Source organism: Ictidomys tridecemlineatus, chromosome 8, assembly GCF_052094955.1.
Source record: "Ictidomys tridecemlineatus isolate mIctTri1 chromosome 8, mIctTri1.hap1, whole genome shotgun sequence".
Lineage (NCBI taxonomy): Eukaryota > Metazoa > Chordata > Mammalia > Rodentia > Sciuridae > Ictidomys > Ictidomys tridecemlineatus.
The window spans coordinates 32,952,401-32,972,685 of record NC_135484.1 but is presented as its reverse complement, the minus strand read 5'-3'; the positions used below and the strand labels follow the sequence as shown (position 1 = coordinate 32,972,685).

General features: G+C 37.9%; 1 protein-coding gene across 3 annotated transcripts in view; it reads left to right on the top strand.

Moving 5' to 3' along the window:
- Tmem200a (transmembrane protein 200A) overlaps positions 1–19,123 on the top strand; it is a 70,629-nt gene extending 51,506 nt beyond the window's left edge. Inside the window, exons 2-3 of one of the 3 annotated variants that reach the window (XM_040283273.2) lie at positions 10,024–10,154; positions 16,141–19,123. In XM_040283273.2, coding sequence (XP_040139207.1) covers positions 16,157–17,632 — 1,476 coding nt within the window. In that variant the 5' untranslated portion in view covers positions 10,024–10,154; positions 16,141–16,156 and the 3' untranslated portion in view covers positions 17,633–19,123. Of the gene's footprint in view, positions 1–10,023; positions 10,155–14,036; positions 15,998–16,140 lie in introns of all 3 variants that reach the window. The other 2 variants (XM_040283274.2, XM_005340348.4) reach the window with 2 other exon arrangements.
- Positions 19,124–20,285: the final 1,162 nt, after the last annotated feature.

Below are 20,285 nucleotides of genomic sequence, written 5' to 3'. Positions count from 1 at the left end.
TAAATTCATAAACATAGCTCTGAAATTGATCTTAACAAAAAGGTAATTTAATTTTTGAGAATAAAGATGTACATGACCTTGAAGAAATGAAAGTCAGTGTTGTAAGTGATCTTTTCTTTGGGGTGCTTCTTAATATGTGAGTAATATTAAAAATTATATTTAATTACACCTTAGCATAGCCTTTTTCTAAATGGCTTCTCTGTCTGAGTATTTCCTCTGTGTATATCTTTTTTCTGTATGCATGCAGTTGCAATAAGGACATTTGTGTTACTGAATCAGCAGTAGATATAGACATACATTTATATGTAATGTTATATTACATATACCATAATTATTGAAAATTTCTTCCTGTTATTAAATATTTCCCTAACATTTTTTAAATTGGCAAAGCATTGTTTTAAAATAAATGAAAGGGAAAAAAGCAAGGAATCATGTTGCCAAAGAACTCTCCAGAAAAAATGGAAAAAAACATTTACACAGTCTTTCTTAAAAAGTAAAAATCTTTTCGTTTTTATTTCATTTCCTGAGGTCACACTTCTCATATGATACTTAGTGGAGAATGAAATCTTTAAATCGATTTTAAAGCTTTATCAGTTTGAGGCCATAGGAGTCATTTTTAATATCCTCTTAGCTTTGGAGACAGATGCTAGATGGTCCAAATGTGTCAGTAAAGGGTTAAATTACCAGATACCATGCCTCAAGGTAATAAAATACATAAAAGATTAAAGAGATGGTGATCTTCATGTAACTGCTTTGTGCAGTATTGAATCCTTACCAACACATTAGGTGGAATGTGTGTGTGTTTCTGTTTTGAGGTATTTGATTATTTTTCACATACAGTTTTGATCATGTTTATAGAAGTGAGTCCCTATGAAGATTAGAAGTTGAACTCACTTTACCTTCACCAATAGCTACCTGTCCTAGAGACATGGCACTGCTGAATGCAATTTAGAGATGCTTATGATTTCTTTCTTTAAATAACATTTATGATTTCTTTCTTTAAATAGCATACTTTTCTCACCGAATTCTAAATGCATAATTATAAACTCCTCTTTTTTCTCCTTGTCTCTGTTTTCTCTCAACATTTCAACTATGCTTCCTTTTAATTCTATTTCTTTCAACATGCAGTATGACAAAGGAGAAATAGTTTGTTCTCTGAACTAAATAGATCTGGATTTGTAACCTCACCCTTATACTTCCTGGCTCTGTGACACTAAGTCAATTACTAACCCTCCCTGAATGAAATGGGACAGTTTGTCTTCCCTCACTCTTTCCAAAGACTAATTATAATAACACATATTCAGTTCCTTAAAAATATTCAGAAATCAACAAACACTAGTTCTCTTTTTCCTTTCTAATTATTTACTCTTTTTTTCAATTTTCTTACTTTCCCTCAAAGTCTCCAGATGAATAATTTGAACTTGTTCACAGTTCTCTTGGGAAATAGTTAATATAAACTTTCTTTTTGGAGTTCTTCATTATTAAAAAGTCACGCTTTAACTCATATTTACTTTTATCTCACTAAGCTGGGAGACTGTAGTGTAGTCAACTTTATTCCATATAAATCTGAACAAATCCTAAAATTATCTTTTAGGCAGTAGGGAGACCTTAATGTCTTTTATGGGAAGGAATTATGGGAATGAGCAGGGAGAGCTGGGTCAGGGGCCATGATGATCACTGGTGTCCCCATCGAGCAAAACCTGGAGATTTTCCCTCTGAATTCCAGCCTCTGCTTGGGGGTTGCTGTTAGGAAGTTGTAGTTCTTATATCCAAATCCCAGCTAACCTGACTGCAGGTGAGATAATTCAGGATGTATTTTGTACTTAATTCAGGATTGCCCCAAAACCCAAAATCAAATGTTTTCTCTGATAAGCGGATGCTAGCACACAACAAGGTTGAGAGAAAGAATAGAAGTTCAGTGGATTAGACAAAGGGGAATGAAGGGAAGGTAGAAGGAATGGGAATAGGAGAGACAGTAGAATGAATCAGATACAACTTTCCTATGTTCATATGTGAATATACCACAGTGAATCTCACCATCCATAAGACTGGGATCCTAATTAGAATAAGATATACTCCATGTTTGTATAAATATGGATTCCAACAGGCTCTACTGTCATGTATAACTAAAAAGAACAAATTAAAAAATCACAGGAGTGTCAGATCAAAATCACAGATCACTCAAGTAAAGGAGCATAGAAAGCTGCAAGTGTTTTCATTGCTGATTTGAATTAGAAGCAACACAGGCAGAGCCAAACAGATGTGAGATAGATGCCCTGCCTCCCAGTCAAAGTGAAATCTGAATCAGTCATGAACATTGTTCTGAAAGACTTGGGAATGTTATTTGATGCACTTACTTAGGTGATTTCATTACTTCATGCAGATTTAAGAAGAAAGAAGAGTCCTCTTCATCACTTGGAAAGTAATACAAAACTGATAACAGCCATCTTGTATAAAAACAGTCGAATGCCAATGATCTTGAATCCTGAGCAAACTGATCAGTTATCAGTAACTTTCATTTGAAGACACAAACAGCCACTTTGGAGTAACATAGTGGCTACAGAGATTATGCAATCAGAACTTGAGTTGGAAGACTTGTTCCAATTCTTCCTTACATACAAATGATGCATCCCCTTAGCCCCTTAGCTCATTTGTGTAAAGGGATGCTGTGGGCTACTCTTCATTATCGTTGGGAAGACTTAATGAGCCAATATGTGGATAAGCCAACAAACATTTGATTAATATTCAAAAAACTACCAATAAAACCTGTATCTTAGCATATAACTACAGCAAGTCCCCCCAAAAAAAAATATTAGAGCATTACAGTGGGTTATGGCTCTCTGTGGATCTGATATCATTGAAGATCAAAAATGTAAAAATTGCTAAGTGTTTATTTAAAAAGCATACAGTTATCAAAACTCATCATTATAACCCTATTAGTATTTGATTTTGATTTTAAAAAAATCAAGATTGGAGGCATTTGTAAAACTTGGGTTGAAATGACTTGCATTTAGAGACAGCTGTCTATCACATGAACTCATTTTAAATAAGCCCCAGGAATTTTAATTCCTTGAAACAAAGTCAGAAGTAACCATTCAATCTTTGGGTTAAGATTATTAAGCAGAGAAAAGCAGGAACTGGGAGAATCCTTGATGGCTCTGCCATCAGACCCACACCCACTGAGAAGAGCCCTGGTTTCTGTGGCATTGGAGCCACCATGAAGCACACAAAGGGTGAATCAGGGTAGAGGAGGGGGTGGAACAAAAATTTCATTTCAAGGCAAGAAGAAATTAAATAAAAGTCTTGCTCCATCCTCCATGAGGAGGTGAATACAAATCAGGTTAAGTGAAAGAACTTTCTGGAGCCCGGCTTAAATTCCCTCTTGGAGGGAAGCTGGAGATTTCTGCCCAGCTTCTGTAGTTGCATTCTTTAGGAAAATAATCATTCTGAAGTTGCAGGATGCCCTCGAAAGGAGTCTGTTTCCAGCTGGCATTAGAGCAACAGAAGACAGGCTGATGGACTGGCATGGAGATAGACCTACACACAGTGAAGACTGAGCTTTGGGGGAGAAAATGATTCCACCCTCTTTTGGAGGCCAAGGGGAGCCAGGATGAGCCCTACAGAGCCTTAGTACTTCCTATTTGTTTTATGTAGTACAGCTTTAGCCTTAGACGGATTCTAGATTATAAGCTCTTTAAGGGATAAATTTGTAATTTATGCTTTAATGTAACCTTACTCCTGCTTAATGCAGGTATTTCCTAAATGGGTGGAACTGTTTTCTGTGCTTCAAGATTAAGATGTATTATAACTCTTTTTTTCCTTTGCTTACTTAGTTTGGTTAGTGATGTTAGATATCTTCTTTTTTTTTCTAGTCTTGAATTTTTTTACTACACTTGTTCTTAAGCTAGCCAGCATACCTAATCCTCCTAAAGTACCAAGTTGATCTACTTTTTTACTCTCCATCTTTAAGGCTTCCAAAGTGGAAATGAAATAAAAGCATTACATGCTCCTTGCAAATAGGTCAACAGTATAGTTCTATATTACATGTATAGTTCTGCAGCACAGCACCAGTAAGCACACTCTTTAAGCATGTGGGCTGTTAAGTTTGGTGTTGCCTTTATATCCATTCAGTACATAAATATTTCACATGAAGAGGACTTATTCTATATCTGTTCTAAAATTTCAAAATATTTGAATTTTTTTTCAGATAAATTTTTTTTAAATTGTTTTATTTACTCTAATTTGTTATACATGACACCAGAATGCATTTCAATTCATAGTACACATAGAGTACAATTTTTCATGTCTCTGGTTGTTCACAAAGTAGTCACACCATTTGTGTCTTCATACGTGTACTTCGGGTAATGATGTCCGTCTCATTCCACTGCTTTTCCTACCCTCATGCCCTCTCCCTTCCTCTCCATCCCCTTTGCCCTATCTAGAGTTCCTCCACTCCTCCCATGCTCCTCCCTGCCCCTGACATCCCCATTATGGATCAGCATCCATGTATCAGAGAAATCATTGGGCCTTTGGTTTTCAAAATATTTGAAAAATTAAAATCTGAATATGTGAGCGTTTTTTTTCCTTATTAGTTTTTATTCATCCTTTTAAACATCTATATAGTACTCCACCATACAGGTGCCGTATGTCTACTTAGCAAGTCTTCTGTTGCTGGGCCTTTCAGCTCTAAGTTGCTGCCATTACTATAGTACTACAGAGAATATCCTTATTTCTAAAGGAAGTATTTTTAGAAGTAAAATAGGCATGGGGTAGAGAGCATAATGACTGAATGTTTCAATTTGTGAAAGTCAATCTTAAATTAACCTCAAGAAAAACTACCCATTTTTCCTCTCATTGACAGCCTATTAAAACCTATTTCTGTATAGTTCACCAACAGTGGGTGTGATCAGTCTCTCTTTTTTATTTTTCATTTTTGACAATTATTAAGTGACAATTATTTACTTTTACTTTTTAAGTTATTTTAGTTTTCATTGCTTTGTTCCTTGTTCTTTTCATTTATTAATGGAAATTGGTAATTTTTTTATTCTATGTATTGGCCATATAACAGATACGTGAAGCTAAAAATATCTCAGACCTGATCTAGAAAATACCATGCACTTGTAGAAAGTGGGAATGTGCATGGTGCTTTCAGAAATGTGGTTTATCTGTTTTTGTTATGTTTGGCTTTCCTGAAATCATTTTTACTGCTAAACATTCTTTATAGTCTTTTTAATATTCCTGACATCTCATGCAATTTGTCATTCTTCTCATTTTTCCCGTTCACCTAATACACTTGGGCAGACGATTCAGTAATCTCAAAATCCCAGGAGGAAAATCCCTAAAAACATTTTTTTATGTAATAGAAAGAAATAAGGACATTTCAAAAAACATACAGGAATTGTTACCCCTGCTTCCAGATATTAGTAATTACATTAGTTCAGCTTTCTTCTTCTCTGCCTGCCCTTTATCCTCCACTGGTTCGTTCTTTCTTTCCTTGTGCTTCCCCCCTTTCCCTCTCCTCCTTGTCTTCCTCTCCAGGTGGAGAGCTCTTCCTCACCAGCAGCATCTCTGAGTCAGTCACCAGTGTCCCCTGGCACTCTTAATGACACAGGCACAGGCTGATACCTCTATGGGGGGGAGCAGTAGTTAGCTTGTGAGTGCAGGATCCAGGAAGGTGTCCACTGTCCTCTGGTTGTTCACCCTTGCACAGGTGGTGCCAAGTGACACAATTGGAAAAGAGAAGTTGAGGTTTAAAATTGCAAAAGGGGAGGCAAAAATGTTGAGTGATATAATTGTATTTCTACCACACCTAAGACAATGAGCTAATTTAAAAAAAGAGCAAGTTTAGTGAAATAGCTTAGTACAAAACTGATACACAAAATCGGTGATTGTCTACATCCAAATGACCTTGAAGATAGAAATGATAGTAAAAGAAATGATAGAAAACACTCAGGAAGTAAACCATAGCAAGAAATTGGAGACATTTATGTTAAAAAAAAATAAAAGAGCAAAAAACTATTTTATAAAATAAACTTCTTTTTAGATGAAATGCTATAGAAGGATTTTGAAGTCAATTCTTCCTACAATTATGTATGGATTTAGCATTATCTCAATAAAATTTAATAACCATATATTTTTTTAAAAAGTCAAAGTTCATTTGCAAAATAAATAGATAAGAACAGATAAGAACTTTTGACACAGAAGTAAAATGAGTGTTATTATGGTTTGGAAGTGAAGAGTCCCCAAAAAGCTCAAGTGTGAGACAAGGCAAGGTTTGGAGGAGAAATGAATGTGTCATAGCCTTAACCTAATCAATGATCTCTGATAGGATTAACTGAGTGTTAGCAAAAGGCAGGTAGAGTGTGGCTGGAGGAAATGGTTCATGGTTACAGAGTACATATTTTGTGTCTGGAGAATGGAGACTCTCTCTCTCTGCTTTCTGATCATCATGTGAGCTGCTTCCCTCTGACACACTCTTCTGTCCTGATGTTTTAACTCACCTTGAGCCCCAAGGAATGGAGCCAGTCTTCTACGATCTAAGACCTCTGAAACTGTGAACCCTCGAATAAACCTTTCCTTTTCTACAATGTGTTGGGTGGGTCTTGAAAAAAACTGGCTAAACAATGAGAATACCCAGTATTTTGTATTCAAATACATAATACTAAAATGAAATGTCAACTTGATTCTGGCAAAGACAAATTAATGGAATGGGATGATATGTCTTATTATTGACCTAAATGCCTATGAAATTTGCTATATTGCACAGCATACAAAATTGGTGTATAATGAAGGTAGCATTTCAAACCAAGGAAGGCAAGATTGATTATCTGTTAACAAAAGTTAGATCCCTACCTTGAATTTTATAAAAAAAATAAATAAATTTCAGATGCATCAAAAATTTAAATATAAGGCATAAATATAAGGCCTTGATTCATTCGGGTTGCTGTAACAAAAATATTATAGACTGGATGGTTTATGAACAACAAAAATTGTCTCACAGATCTGGAAGCTGGGAATTCCAATCTCCAGGCACCAGTGGATTCAGTATCTAGTGAGGGCCTGTTACTTTGTTCATGGGTAGTGTCTTCTCACTCTGTAGAGTAAGGGGATTCTCGGAGAAGAATTAAGTTAATGTGTTGGAAACATAATCCCTAAATGTGTGTGTTCATGGTATTTAGATGAGGTCATGAGGATAGGACCCCCATGATGGGATTGGTAGCTTTAAGAGGAAGCCAGACCTGAGTTGGCCTGCTCCTACTGTCTCACCATGTGATGCCTTCCTCCCCATTGTGATGCAACAAGAAGGCCCTCTCCAGATGTAACACCTTCACCTTGGACTTCTCAGCCTCCAGAATGTGAGAATCATTTTTTTTTTTAATTACCAAGTCTTGGGCTGGGGATATAACTCAGTTGGTAGAGTGCTTGCATCACTTGCACAAGGTCCTGGATTCAATCCCCAGAACCAAAAAAAAAAAAAAAAAAAAAAAAATGCCAAGTCTCTATTTCTGTTGTAGGAACACAAAATGGCACTAATTTCAGTCATGAGGGCTCTGGCCTGATGACCTAATCACCTCCCAAAGACCCCACCTCTTAATACCAATGCCTTGGGGGTACATAAATATTCATTCTATAGGAAGTAGTTTCCAAACAGATAAGAGATAGATAAATAGACTAACAAATACTTTTCTAAAATTGGACATCTACAAGTCCATGTTTTCCTCAATTTACCTTATTGCCACTAACCCTCTCCAATGGAAATGATGTCGTTTGAATCATTTCCTACTGATTTTATAAGGTTTTAAAAATACTTTACTATTAATAGAGCTACCATTGGTTGGAAAACTTTATATGGTATTTACTGTACAGTCTGTTACTGAGGATTAGAAGATGACACAACTTAATTTAAATTGTGAATTTGCTCTGACGAGAGCTGGTTCCTCATTTGCAGGAGAGAAGTATGCAAGAATTCAGTAGCCTTAGCAGTACTGGCACAGCTGTGCTACTTGAAAAACTGTCAGACTTATACAAGATATTTGGTAAATGGAAAAAACTAAGAGTTGAAATTAGTGTAGCTCACCAGCCAGCTTTCCTCCTGGCCCTGCAGAAGTGTCAACGGTGTGTTTATGATTTCCCAGGCATTTTAAATCACAGAAAGCATATTAATACTTATTGGAGTCTCACTTTCTAAAACTTGGTCACCATTCCTCCAAGAGAAGAGACCTTATGTTCTGCTGTAATGGAGGAGACTTCTCCATGAAGTCCAACCTATGATTTTAAAAGCTTTAGGTCTTTATCCAGGACTACCTCAGCTAATTTCCTGTGTTTTAGTAAATTGGTGACTTCTTTAGCGTAGCTTCTTTACACCAGGTTCAAGTCACCTTCCTGTCAGGAAATGCAGTAAGTGGGAAATATGACAGTTATTGTTAAGAGCTTGTCTACGTTTGAAGAGTTGGACTGCAGGGCGGGCAGCATATTTCTACTTTGGGGGAAATAGGCTTCTAATTTCTTCTGTTCTTGCAGAAAATGCCTCCCACAGGGTCCCAGCAGGGTGTTTTCTAAGCTCATTATGGATCTGTTATTCAGCCTCCTGGAGACTTCTGTGTTCCAAGGCTTCATGGCTTTTAGTCCTTGGAGAGCAATTGTTCCATGTCATTGTTACACAGCTCATAATTGGTTTGAGCCCATATTTTGTAGTTTGTGAGCCTGGTAGGTTTTGAAGGCTGTGTACAGATTTCCAAGTGTTTCCTCTATTTCTAGCAATGTCTGCAGGCTTGGGATGCACTCAATCATAATGTTATATATTTAATGACTTGAGTAATATTTTGCTAATTATGTCAACATTCTGTATTTCCTTTTTATTCATATAGAATGTAGAACTGTACTGAATATTAAGAAACCACACTCTCCAAAGAAGATCTACAAAAATCTCCAGAATGTGCACGAACTTCTTGACACAGATTTCATATTTTGCAGATTTTCACATTCTGTTACCCTTATGGCATCTTCTCTAGGCTGCATATTCCCAGGCTTCATATTCTTCTCCTTTCAGTCTGTTTTGTGCCCAAGTGTCCCAATGGCAACAGAATGGTGCTTGCAGAATTGATCAGATCATGCATGCATTTGATCCAGTTGCTTTATTAATGCAAGTAAAATCATCAGATAAACCAGTTTGGGTTTTCTTACCTTGATTTTATTATTGCCATTATGATTTTATAAGCCAAACCTCTAAATGTGAAGAGAGAATGAATTAAAAAATAGCCATGCTCTATTTTATCTTTATCTCCCAACTGTCTTTCTTATGTAAACTCTACTTTGCAACTACCAAATTATTGATGCTTCCACCACTTAAATGCACATTCTCCATTCTCTTTTTAATTCTAAGTCCCTATACAAATTCGTAGTCATAACTGTTGCTCCAAGTACAGTGAGTCATCATTAATCATTTAACTTAAAATGAGAGAGACAGAGAAAGAGAGTGTGTTAGTGCTGGGGATTGAAACCAGGGCTACGAAAGTACTGTACCACTGAGCTACACTCCCAGCCAAAATATTTTTATTTGCCTAGCTGAGCAATGAAAGAATAATATGAGTAATGAAGTGTTAATGCAGCTATTGTTTTTTGAGATTTTATTATAATCAAACCATAGTAAATACTATATATATACACACAAATATGTATACAATAAGTATATGTATATATACCCATATAATGTATGTATATATGTGTATATATGTATGTAAAACTTCATTTTATCCTTGAAAAGACTTATAATCAGAGACTGCTAGCATCACTAATGTAGACCTTAATTGCCAGATACTGAGCTGTCTTTTGCCTTCATTATCTCCTTTGCTTTACAACAACCGTTGTAGCCCTATTTTACAGGTAAGAAAACTGAGGCTCCAAGAGTTTGGTGAATTGGACAAGTGCTGTTATTTGTGGTGTGCAGTTATTCAACAGACCCAGGTCTTGTGTTTCCAGAGCACAATCTACTGTGTATTAAAGAAGCCTTTTGCCATTTTACAGATGGAGAAACTGAGATAAGAATAGTTTAAAACAACTTTTCCAGGGCTGCATGGCTACGAAATGATGAAGCAAGGAAGCGGATCCCATCTCTCTTATTCCAGTGTTCCGTCCATATGCAGAGCCATCATGCTGTATGTGAAAAAGATGATTCCTCTTCTTATTTTTTTAAACTTTATGAGATTGAACTATATAGGCATTTTCTCTTTCAACTCTGGTAAGAATATAGATAAAAAAAAAATCCTATTCTAAAAGTTTAAAATGTCTCTACTGGGAAGAAAGTCCTAAAACTGTTGTAGCTTGAACAGAAAATATATCCATCTGTCACATTTGTGGATACCACATGGAGTTTTATATAATGTTTTTATTTGGTCCTGAAGGCATAAATTAATTGTATTTCCTTTGGACAGATAGTCTTGCATTCTGGTGAGTTTTTTAACTTCTGAATAAGGATAGAAATTCAAATATATAAATATCAATTATATTTAAAATAATAGGCCCACTTAAAAGGAGATGATGAAGAACCATAGAGCAGGGACACGTGTACAGCAGTCAGGAACAAGGATTAAGGAGACTCTGTCTGCAGAGCACACACCTATTGGAGTACCATGCCTCCATTAACTGTCACCACTTCTAGGAAGCCTGCCCTGATTCCTCCAGATTGTGGAGAGCATTCAGAGGCACCTCTGAAACTCCATCACAGCAGTTAGTTCACTTCATTTTAGACATTTATTTTGACTGCTCTCCCACCAGATGCCAGACTCCTTGAAATCAGGGACTGGGTCTTCTTAACTGTGCTCCTAATGCTTTACACATTTCAGTGATATTGAAGCATTTCTCAAATCTATTTCCAGCCAACAGATACTTACTGAGCATTTATTACATCCAGGAACTCTGCTAAGCACTGGGCTAGAAGGCAAAACAACAGAAAGAGGAACAGATAGCCAAGAATGAACCCTGGACCCAGAGTCTGAAACTTTGCATTCCAACTCTTTTCTTTTTGCTAATTCAGTATTTGGTCTTGGACAACATTCTGGTTGGCTAGAGGAAATATCTGGATTCAAAACTTGCCAGTCTGTTTAATTGTCATTATTTCAGATATAAATGTGTGGATGCAGCTAGAACCATGTCTGATATGCAATAGGCTTGCAATGTGGTCAGAATATTAGGTCAATGTGGTCAGAAGAGGACCTAAGTATATTGGAATAAACTTCCAGGAATGTGACAATACTAAAACCTGGCATGAGTTAGTGCCATGAAAAGCACATTCCAGGATGTACTTAGGCCTATGAAAAAGGTTAAGGACAACAAGGGTTTTAAAAACTATTAGAGCAAGAATAGGAGAGGATAAGCCTGAAGATTCGAACAGATTGTGTGTGATGTAGTATTCCACATGATGCACAAGCAGAAATCCTCTCAGTCCAGGATAGAGAGCTTTCGGCTGAGAAGGGTAAGGTAACCGTGGTTCAGAAGGATGCGAGAGCCCAAGGTAGGAAAGTAGACAGTTCAAGTGCTTGAATGAGGTCGAGAGTCTACATTTCTCTATAGTGACAAAAGTGGCAAATGAGACTGAATTTCTGCAGATGAGCTGGAGTCCTGTTGATGAGTCTCAGACTCCAATAAGGGGGCACAGGCCTGAAGATGGCCCACCAGTGTCCTGGTTAGCACAGTGAGGAAGAGGGTATGTTTTTTTTTATTTTAAAGCTGGTAATCTTGATACCTATTGTTAGTAAAATTGAGACTAGTTTATGAGCACTGAGAATGGAAAACAGGACGATCAACAGGTGGCCCAGAGGTAATCCAAATTAATTTTTTAGTTTTAGCTGTCAGCAGATGAATGCATACATATAATATTTCTCTTTTGGCTTTTGACAAAATCATATCTTTTGCAGGGAGCATATGGAAACATGCATGTGGCTGACCCTCTGATTAGGTTTATTTATAGCTAGTTGAATAGCCTCATCAAAAAGATGGTTTCTGATCATTATATTCTTCAGGCCAAGAAACCTATTTAGAGCCCTCTAACTTCCACAATGGCAGGTATCCATTCTAATGAATTGCATGAATAAATATCTAAACCAGTTAACAGTGTCCACCAAGGAGGAGAGGTCCCTAGTGGAGTACCACAGGGCTTTGCGGTATGCTTTCTTCAATTTCCAAAAGCTTAGGAGAGCTAAGGAAGGCAGGGTTTACAGTATTTGCAGATGAACATACACTGAGAGGGTCAACACTATTTTGGAAGACAGATTCAGGATCCAAAAAGGTTAATATGTGAAAGCTCTGTGCCCAAGATAACAAAATGTAATTCAGTATTATAAGATTCTCCAATTGGACCTTTGAGGAAATGAGTCCCTGTCCTGCCCTATGAAACAGAGGGCAAAGATGAGGTGTATGGAGCAGGGGAGGGTGGTCTGTTGAAGCTGCATCTTTAGATGCTGGAGGGGATCAGGAAACAGGTATAAGAAGGTGAACACTCACCTGAAGTTACACCTTTAACCCTATATATCCGTCATGGACTTAATTACCTGGTCTTTGTAATTTGAGAAATGGAAGTTGGTTCTGGTCTATTGTCCTAGTTTTAAAGGCAGAGCAGCATTCCTCAGGGTCTAGTGTTATGTTGGAAGCAGGAGTTGGAATAAGGAAAACAAGGGAAAGAAAATTTGAAGTGAAAACCAACTTGGAAGCCCATCCCCACCTCAGATTCTATAAAAACATAGGCAAGTTACCTAAACTCTGAGTTTCAGTCTTCTCATCTGGAAAATAGTGATCATAATTATCATAACCACCTTCAGCATTGTTGTGAGAATACATATTTTTGTACTTAAAGCACTTACAAAATGCCTGACCATAAGCAGTATGGTTGGCTGCTGTTATTATTGATATTATAAAAACTTAGAAGAATGCTGTGATTTATTTACTGTAATAAGGAGACTAGATAATGGGACCTGTATACCTAACCCTCCCAAGTCACACCCACAAGCAAAAATATATATATATATATTGGGGGACATAGGATAGAGGAGATGTGGCTTTGCAAAATAAATTTTAGAAGTAGATGTAGGCTCATTTTGCACCAGCTGAACACTTTGGACTAATTGGCATTGCAGTTTAAAGACAGAGGACCAGTAGATTCACTCACTCTGGATTTTATGGTTTCTCTAGGCTTTTTATTGGCAAACTTCTGCTAGCATCCTCATGTGGTTTCCCATTATCAGTCTCTCACTACTGATCTCATCTACTTGAGACTAATTTTTCTAAAATAATGACAGCGGTATTTGCTTCATACTCCAGCACCGCTGAAGATGGAAAAGTGGAGCACATAGAATGCATTTGCCATCTTTCAAGACCCAGTCCACCCATCTAGCCTTGTTTACCTACTTGTCTCTGCAGCACGGAGACGTGCATGTGAAAGGCAGGCCACATTCCTCCTCTTTGCCAGCCTGTTTGCTTTCCCTCAACCCTATCTAAAATGATGTTAACTTGATATTTCACTGTGATAAATGTGGAAATGCTGTCTCCTACACGAAGCCAGTTGGAAAGGCCCTTCCTAATTGAAGCTTTCATTCTGGGAATTACCTCATTCTGCTTCATGTACATATGAGCTTTTTTGCTAGGTTTCAAGCTCCTTGCAGCTGTGACCAAATTTGCTCACCTTTGTATCTAGTTTGTTTCCCAGGGTCATAAGTGAGACTCATGGAGTGTTGAAGACATTAGCACCAAGCCCCAATTTGCTAATCTGGGGGAGCCTTATTGACTCTGATTGAGCCTGACCAGGGCAGGCTGGCTAAGGAAACTGTGTGGTCCGCCTGCTGTGCTGGGGATGGAACCCAGGGCCTTGCACATGGAGCCAAGTACTCTGCAGCTGAGCCATCCCTAGCCCCCTTTCTTTCGTTCCCAATACATTTGCATACTCTTAAACTACATTTCTCTTCTTTCAAACCCAACCTGCTTGCCCACACAGAGGCTCAGTCCTTCCTATTTTCCACTTCTCACCTAAAATATTTCTTCTCTTCCAGCCCCACTTCCTCTATCAAGCTCAGGAATGGAAAGTGGCAGCGTTAGAAGACCATGTTTTTACAAGTGGTAGAGAACTAGAAATTTGCAAGGAATGCAATTCACTGTGGTTCTTTTTAAACCAAATGAAAGGCTTTTGCTCTTGTTTCCATTTCCTTCTGAAATCCATCAATTCAGAAGGATTTCAGACTGAGTCCTTAGCCTGCCATATGGAAATAAGGTGGCTGCTAGCTAATCTAAGCATTTTCTTCAAACAGTTGATTTTTAGTTCAAGAAAATATAGGTCGACACTAAGCTTTGTTTTAGCCAAGGTTTGGGAGATATTTTTAAGATGTGGTGTTATACTTTGATAAATTTCATCGACTAGAGCTAGGGGCTACAATTTAGTTTGTTCTTCCAACATTAAACTATTTTAATCCTAGTTATAATTCCACTGAAGGCTTGATTTACTCAACAGCTTGCTAAAACTGTACATACTGTCCACAGCCTTGCTATTTAAACACAATCCAGAAATCATTAATAGAAATTCAAAAGGAGAGAGAACTCAATCTGGAAGTTGATATTTGATGCCCTCTTGGAAATTTGCCCAAGACCTCATAGATCTTAAAATATCCTTTGTTTCCCTAAGAGACAAATTTGGCAGCTTGAGAACTATTTATTATAAAAACAAGACAGGTATTTTACCAAGTTCTAAAATGTTGCTTTTGGGGGGGGATATTAATTTTGTTTGTTTATATTTTTTATCAGTTAAGTAGAGTAATATGAAGGTCATCCAGCAAATCCCAGAAAAGAATTATTCCCTTATTCAGCATTTTAACAAATGTTGCTCAAGCGCTGATTCTGTACATACAAGGTACTACAATGAATGTTTCTGATCTTAAAAGTATGGATTAAATTTGGTGTTCAACCACAAGAAGTGAAAGAAATAAGACATTAACATGGCAAGTGCCACAGAAAACTTGCTCAAATGCTATGAGGAACGAGAGCATGCGTGGATATAGGTAGGAATCAGAGAATGCTTTATAAAGGAAGTAGAACATGAGCTTTGATGACTAGCCAGATGTCAATATGTGAAGATGGGTGGCAGGAGGGATCTGGACAGAATGACAGAAACAGTCTTGAAAAAGTCTCAGGAATGAAGAATGAATGAGAAATAGGGAACATTGGATGGGTTTTAGTTGTATGCACATTTTAAAAGGAAACTCAGATTAGCTCAACCTGGAATCCCAGATTAAAATTTTGGTAGGTAGAGGGGAATATTTTCTCCATTGCTTCACTTCTTAAACAATTTCAAAAGTGTGTCATACGATATGTAATCTGCCTTCTGTATATAAATTTGATCATCGGAAAGGAAACTGGAGACTGGAAGGCTAGTTAAGAGGTCGTTGTAATGGTCTAATAGGAATGAATTAGAGCTTCATTAAGCTGGGAAGAGGAGGGTTGGAACAGAGGGTGGAATTAAGAGACATTTGTGTAGTGAACGTTTCTAGGAGTTAGAGCTAATGGGAAAAGGAAAGGAAGAAGAAAGCGGGGAGTTAAGGAAAACTGTAAAGAGCCAGGCTTGAAAACTGAGCCATTAAAACAGTGAGGTCAAGCAAGACAGCTGGTATCCGGTGGAAGATGAGCTCAGCTTTGCTAACAGTGTGTGGATGTGGGTGTGTTCCCCAGTGGGCAGTTGAAAATGTGAAATCAAAACTCAGAATGTGACCAAAACGTAGACTTGGGACTCATCGGCATAAAGGAAATGGTGGGAGATGTAGGAGTGGATATGAATGCTGAGGGACAGTAGAGAAGAGAAAGTGGCCAAGCACAGGACTCTAGGGGAAGGTGGTCTACTTTTAGATAAGAGAAGAAGAGCCAAAACTGAAGCAGTCAGCAAGGTCAGGGTAGAACCAGGAGGACCCGGCATCATGAAAAACTGGAGAAGAAAAGAGAGACCAGTAATATCCATGGAAACAGAGGGGTAAGCAAGATGGAAATTGACGGGGACATTAAATGTGGTTGTTGAGAGTTCATTGATGATAGTGATCTTGGAACAGTGAATTGCAAGAATGCATTCTAAGCCAGGGACATATTTAGATCATCATGTGTTTGCTTTCTTTTCAGAGTAAAAAGCTGAGCTATGATAGCCACTGGCGGAGTCATAACCGGCCTGGCCGCCTTGAAAAGGCAAGACTCTGCCAGATCACAGCAGCACGTCAACCTCAGTCCATCGCCCGCTGCCCAGGAGCAGAAACCAGTCAGGCGGCGGCCGCGGGCTGATGTCGTAGTTGTTCGAGGCAAGATCCGGCTTTATTCCCCATCTGGATTTTTCCTCATTTTAGGAGTGCTTATCTCCATCATAGGAATTGCAATGGCCGTTCTTGGATATTGGCCCCAAAAGGAACATTTCATCGATGCTGAGACAACATTGTCAACCAACGAGACTCAGGTGATTCGGAACCAAGGCGGCGTGGTAGTTCGTTTCTTTGAGCAGCATCTGCATTCGGATAAAATGAAAATGCTCGGCCCCTTCACCATGGGGATTGGCATTTTCATTTTCATCTGTGCTAATGCCATTCTTCATGAAAACCGTGACAAAGAAACCAAAATCATACACATGAGGGACATCTACTCTACAGTCATTGACATCCACACGCTGAGAATCAAGGAGCAAAAGCATATGAATGGCATTTACTCGGGCTTAATGGGAGAATCAGAAGTGAAACAGAACGGGAGCTCCTGTCCCTCAAGATTGGCGACAAATTCAGTTGCCTCTTTCTCAGGTTTGCGCAGCAGTTTTCGAATGGACAGCTCCGTGGAGGAGGACGAACTGATGCTAAGTGAAAATAAGAGTTTGGGACATCTCATGCCCCCTTTGCTCTCGGACAGCTCCGTCTCTGTCTTTGGCCTCTATCCACCTCCATCCAAGACAATGGAGGATAAGAGCAGCAGTTCCAAGAAATGTGAAACCAAGTCAATTGTGTCATCATCCATCAGTGCTTTTACACTGCCTGTGATCAAACTTAATAACTGTGTGATTGATGAGCCCAGTATAGACAACATCACTGAGGATGCTGATAACCTCAAAAGTAGGTCAAGGAATTTGTCAATGGATTCCCTTGTGGTCCCTTTGCCCAACACCGGTGAATCCTTCCAGCCAGCCAGCACACTGCTTCCAAGGAATAATTCCATCGGGGAGTCCTTGTCCACTCAGTACAAGTCCTCTGTGGCCCTTGGGCCTGGGGCCGGACAGCTCTTGTCTCCTGGGGCTGCTAGAAGACAGTTTGGCTCCAACACATCTTTACATTTACTCTCATCACACTCAAAATCCTTAGACTTGGACCGGGGTCCCTCCACTCTGACTGTTCAGGCAGAGCAAAGGAAACATCCAAGTTGGCCTCGGTTGGATCGAAGCAACAGCAAGGGATATATGAAACTAGAGAACAAAGAGGACCCCATGGATAGGTTGCTGGTGCCCCAAGCTGCAATCAAAAAAGACTTTACCAATAAGGAGAAGCTTCTTATGATTTCGAGATCTCACAATAACTTGAGTTTTGAACATGATGAGTTTTTGAGTAACAACCTAAAACGAGGAACTTCTGAAACAAGGTTTTAAAGTTTAAAAATATCATTTTCCAAGGGTATATATTTTAAAACTATTTTCACCAGTGTTTCCCTCTTAAAGCATTTGTTGTAAGCTTTTTTAATCAAATGTTTTGTAGTGTATTACTGGCTGCTTAATTCTGTAATGGAGATGGTTGTGTGTTTGGGTTACTTAAGACTGCAGTACTCTAGATTAGCACATGTGATTTTGTTTTCTCCATTCTTTCAAGAGCATGATAGCTTTTATTGGTGTGAATACAAAATACTTGCATCAAAATTAAAACTTTGCTTTACTTTTAAGTTCATTCATTGATTGTCATAGTCATAGAATAAAGCATCTAGTAGGGAAAACATAGGGTACCAAAGTGTGGACCAAAAGTACCAAATCAGGCTCCACAACATATATTTACAAATGAGTATGAGTGCAAATCTTAGGATGTGATTTTCTGAGTAATTGTTTTTATATAGAATTGGTTAAATCAGTTCAAAGACAAAGGATCTAGTTTCTGTGTGAGCTAAATAATACAAATTGGCCAAATTTGTGAGCTCAGTATTACAAATTGGTTAAGTTGGCTATGAATCTTATTTTGAGCTCTAGGTAGGTAGTATTGTTTTAAACATAAGTTTTGTTTTAGTGATATATTATCAAGAATTGATGTATTTAAGAGTCATGGCTGAGAATGCTATATATACTTGAGAGATAAATGTCAAAAAGCTATCAGCTATAACTTTAGATATTCAGAATCAAAATTTCTTTGAAATCTGACTTGAAAAATGAATGAACCAATGTAGTTTGTAGAAATGCTATCTTGAAGTAATTATATACTGGAAGAAAATATTGGCTAATAAGTGAGGATACCTTTTATACTAGTTAATGCTAGCTAGCCTCAGTCCCTTTTTCTAGCCATCTGTTACCATGCAATATACACCCACTCCCACGTCCTTATTTCCCCCCAATATTTTTTAGATCATATTATTTGGAAAATAGTCAACTAAACTTGATATTTCTTTTTATCTTCATTCATGTACCACCAGGTTGGTAGTTCAAGAAAATTTAGTCCTTGATAAATTGCCTTGAAATTTTCCTTGTGCTGGAAAGCCTTATGCTAACTCCAAAGACATTCTCATGGTGTAATAAATTCTTAGGGTTGTAGTTCTGTTATTGAAGACACTAAACGCTAAAATGGATGCCTCCATCAGAAAAAATTTCATGTTTTCCATTAAAGTAACAATTTTAAGAATTGTTTAATGGAATACTCAGGAAATTTCACAAGTTTTCCTCAAGGCCTAACCATTTCAGAGCATCAGTGTTACAGGTGTGAAAGAGCAGAAGGATGGTACATTTGTGTGTGTAGCTCCCCATAGTTCCACCCACGTTTGCATCATGAGCTTTCCTCAGTTGAGGTACTGTGCTAATTATTAGAACATCAAGCCTGTGTATTGTGATAGAGTGGGCTCAATATTTTACTATAAAGCATTTAATAAACTTCTGTTCTTCATAGAAGTCGGTGTTCTTCATACCTTTGCTATTGTTTTTAAATAAAATGTACATTTCTGCTTAATGTACTGTTTCCCTAACTTTCAGATGCATTCTGTTGAGGGCACTGGATGCCCTAGTACAGGCACTGGGTGCCCTGGGGCTTTAATTTTGCTTCTGTTAGGTTAAAGAGCAAAGTCCAGCCACCTGTTTTATGAGGGTTTTTTTTCCCATTTATTGTTATTTTGAGATCATTTCATTGACTCTCAAGAAAATAATCAAACTGCATCCAGCAAATATTAGTGATGCTCCCAGATTTGAAAACAATGGCTTTCAACACCCCTGTTGTGACAGATGACTAAAGCCACATAATTTGCTCAGTTTGTCCCCAAAAGAGTTCTAGAAATGTAAAGAGGATTAAGCAGCATGGTTCTTGGAGGATCCAAAAAAGGAATTGAGGGCTTCAAGCAGTGGTTCTTGCTCAGTCTTCTCCTCATCAAAAAACCTGAGTTTTTTGTTTATCACATGAGTCACCTTTCTTAAATGATATATAATTTCTAAATTTTAAATTAACTAAAACCATATGTTCCTAATTAAATTTCAGGCCAGTTTGAGATAATTCATGATACCATATTGATTTGGTATTATTCCATCCAAAAGCTTTGAAATCTGGAATTTTTATTAGCTCCAATTTTGTACATTTCCTTGGGGCTTTTATGAATATTGAAAATTACTTAGAAATTTTACTTTTTGCTGTGAAAAGTTCCAGCAATTTGGATCATGGACTAGCTGCCTTCAGCCTAAACAGTTTCTCAGGCCCATAGCTGACCTCGGGTGTATTAGTTTTCCAGAGCTACAATAATAAAATTTCACAGATTGAATGGATTAAACAATAGAAATTTATTTTTTTCACACTTCTGGAGGCCAGAAGTCCAAGATCCAGGTGTCATTAAGATTTGTTTCTCCTGGGACCTCTCTCCTTGCCTTGCAGATAGCTGCCTTGTCACTGTCCTCATGTGGCCTTTTCTCTGTGCATGCACACCCCTCTTGTCTTTTTTTTTTTTTAATTTTATAGGACACCAGCCTTAACAGATTACAGGTGCCCCAACCTATAGGACTCATTTAACCTCAGTTACCTTTTTAAAGGGATTGTCTCCAAACACAATTGTCTTCTGAAGTACAGAGGATT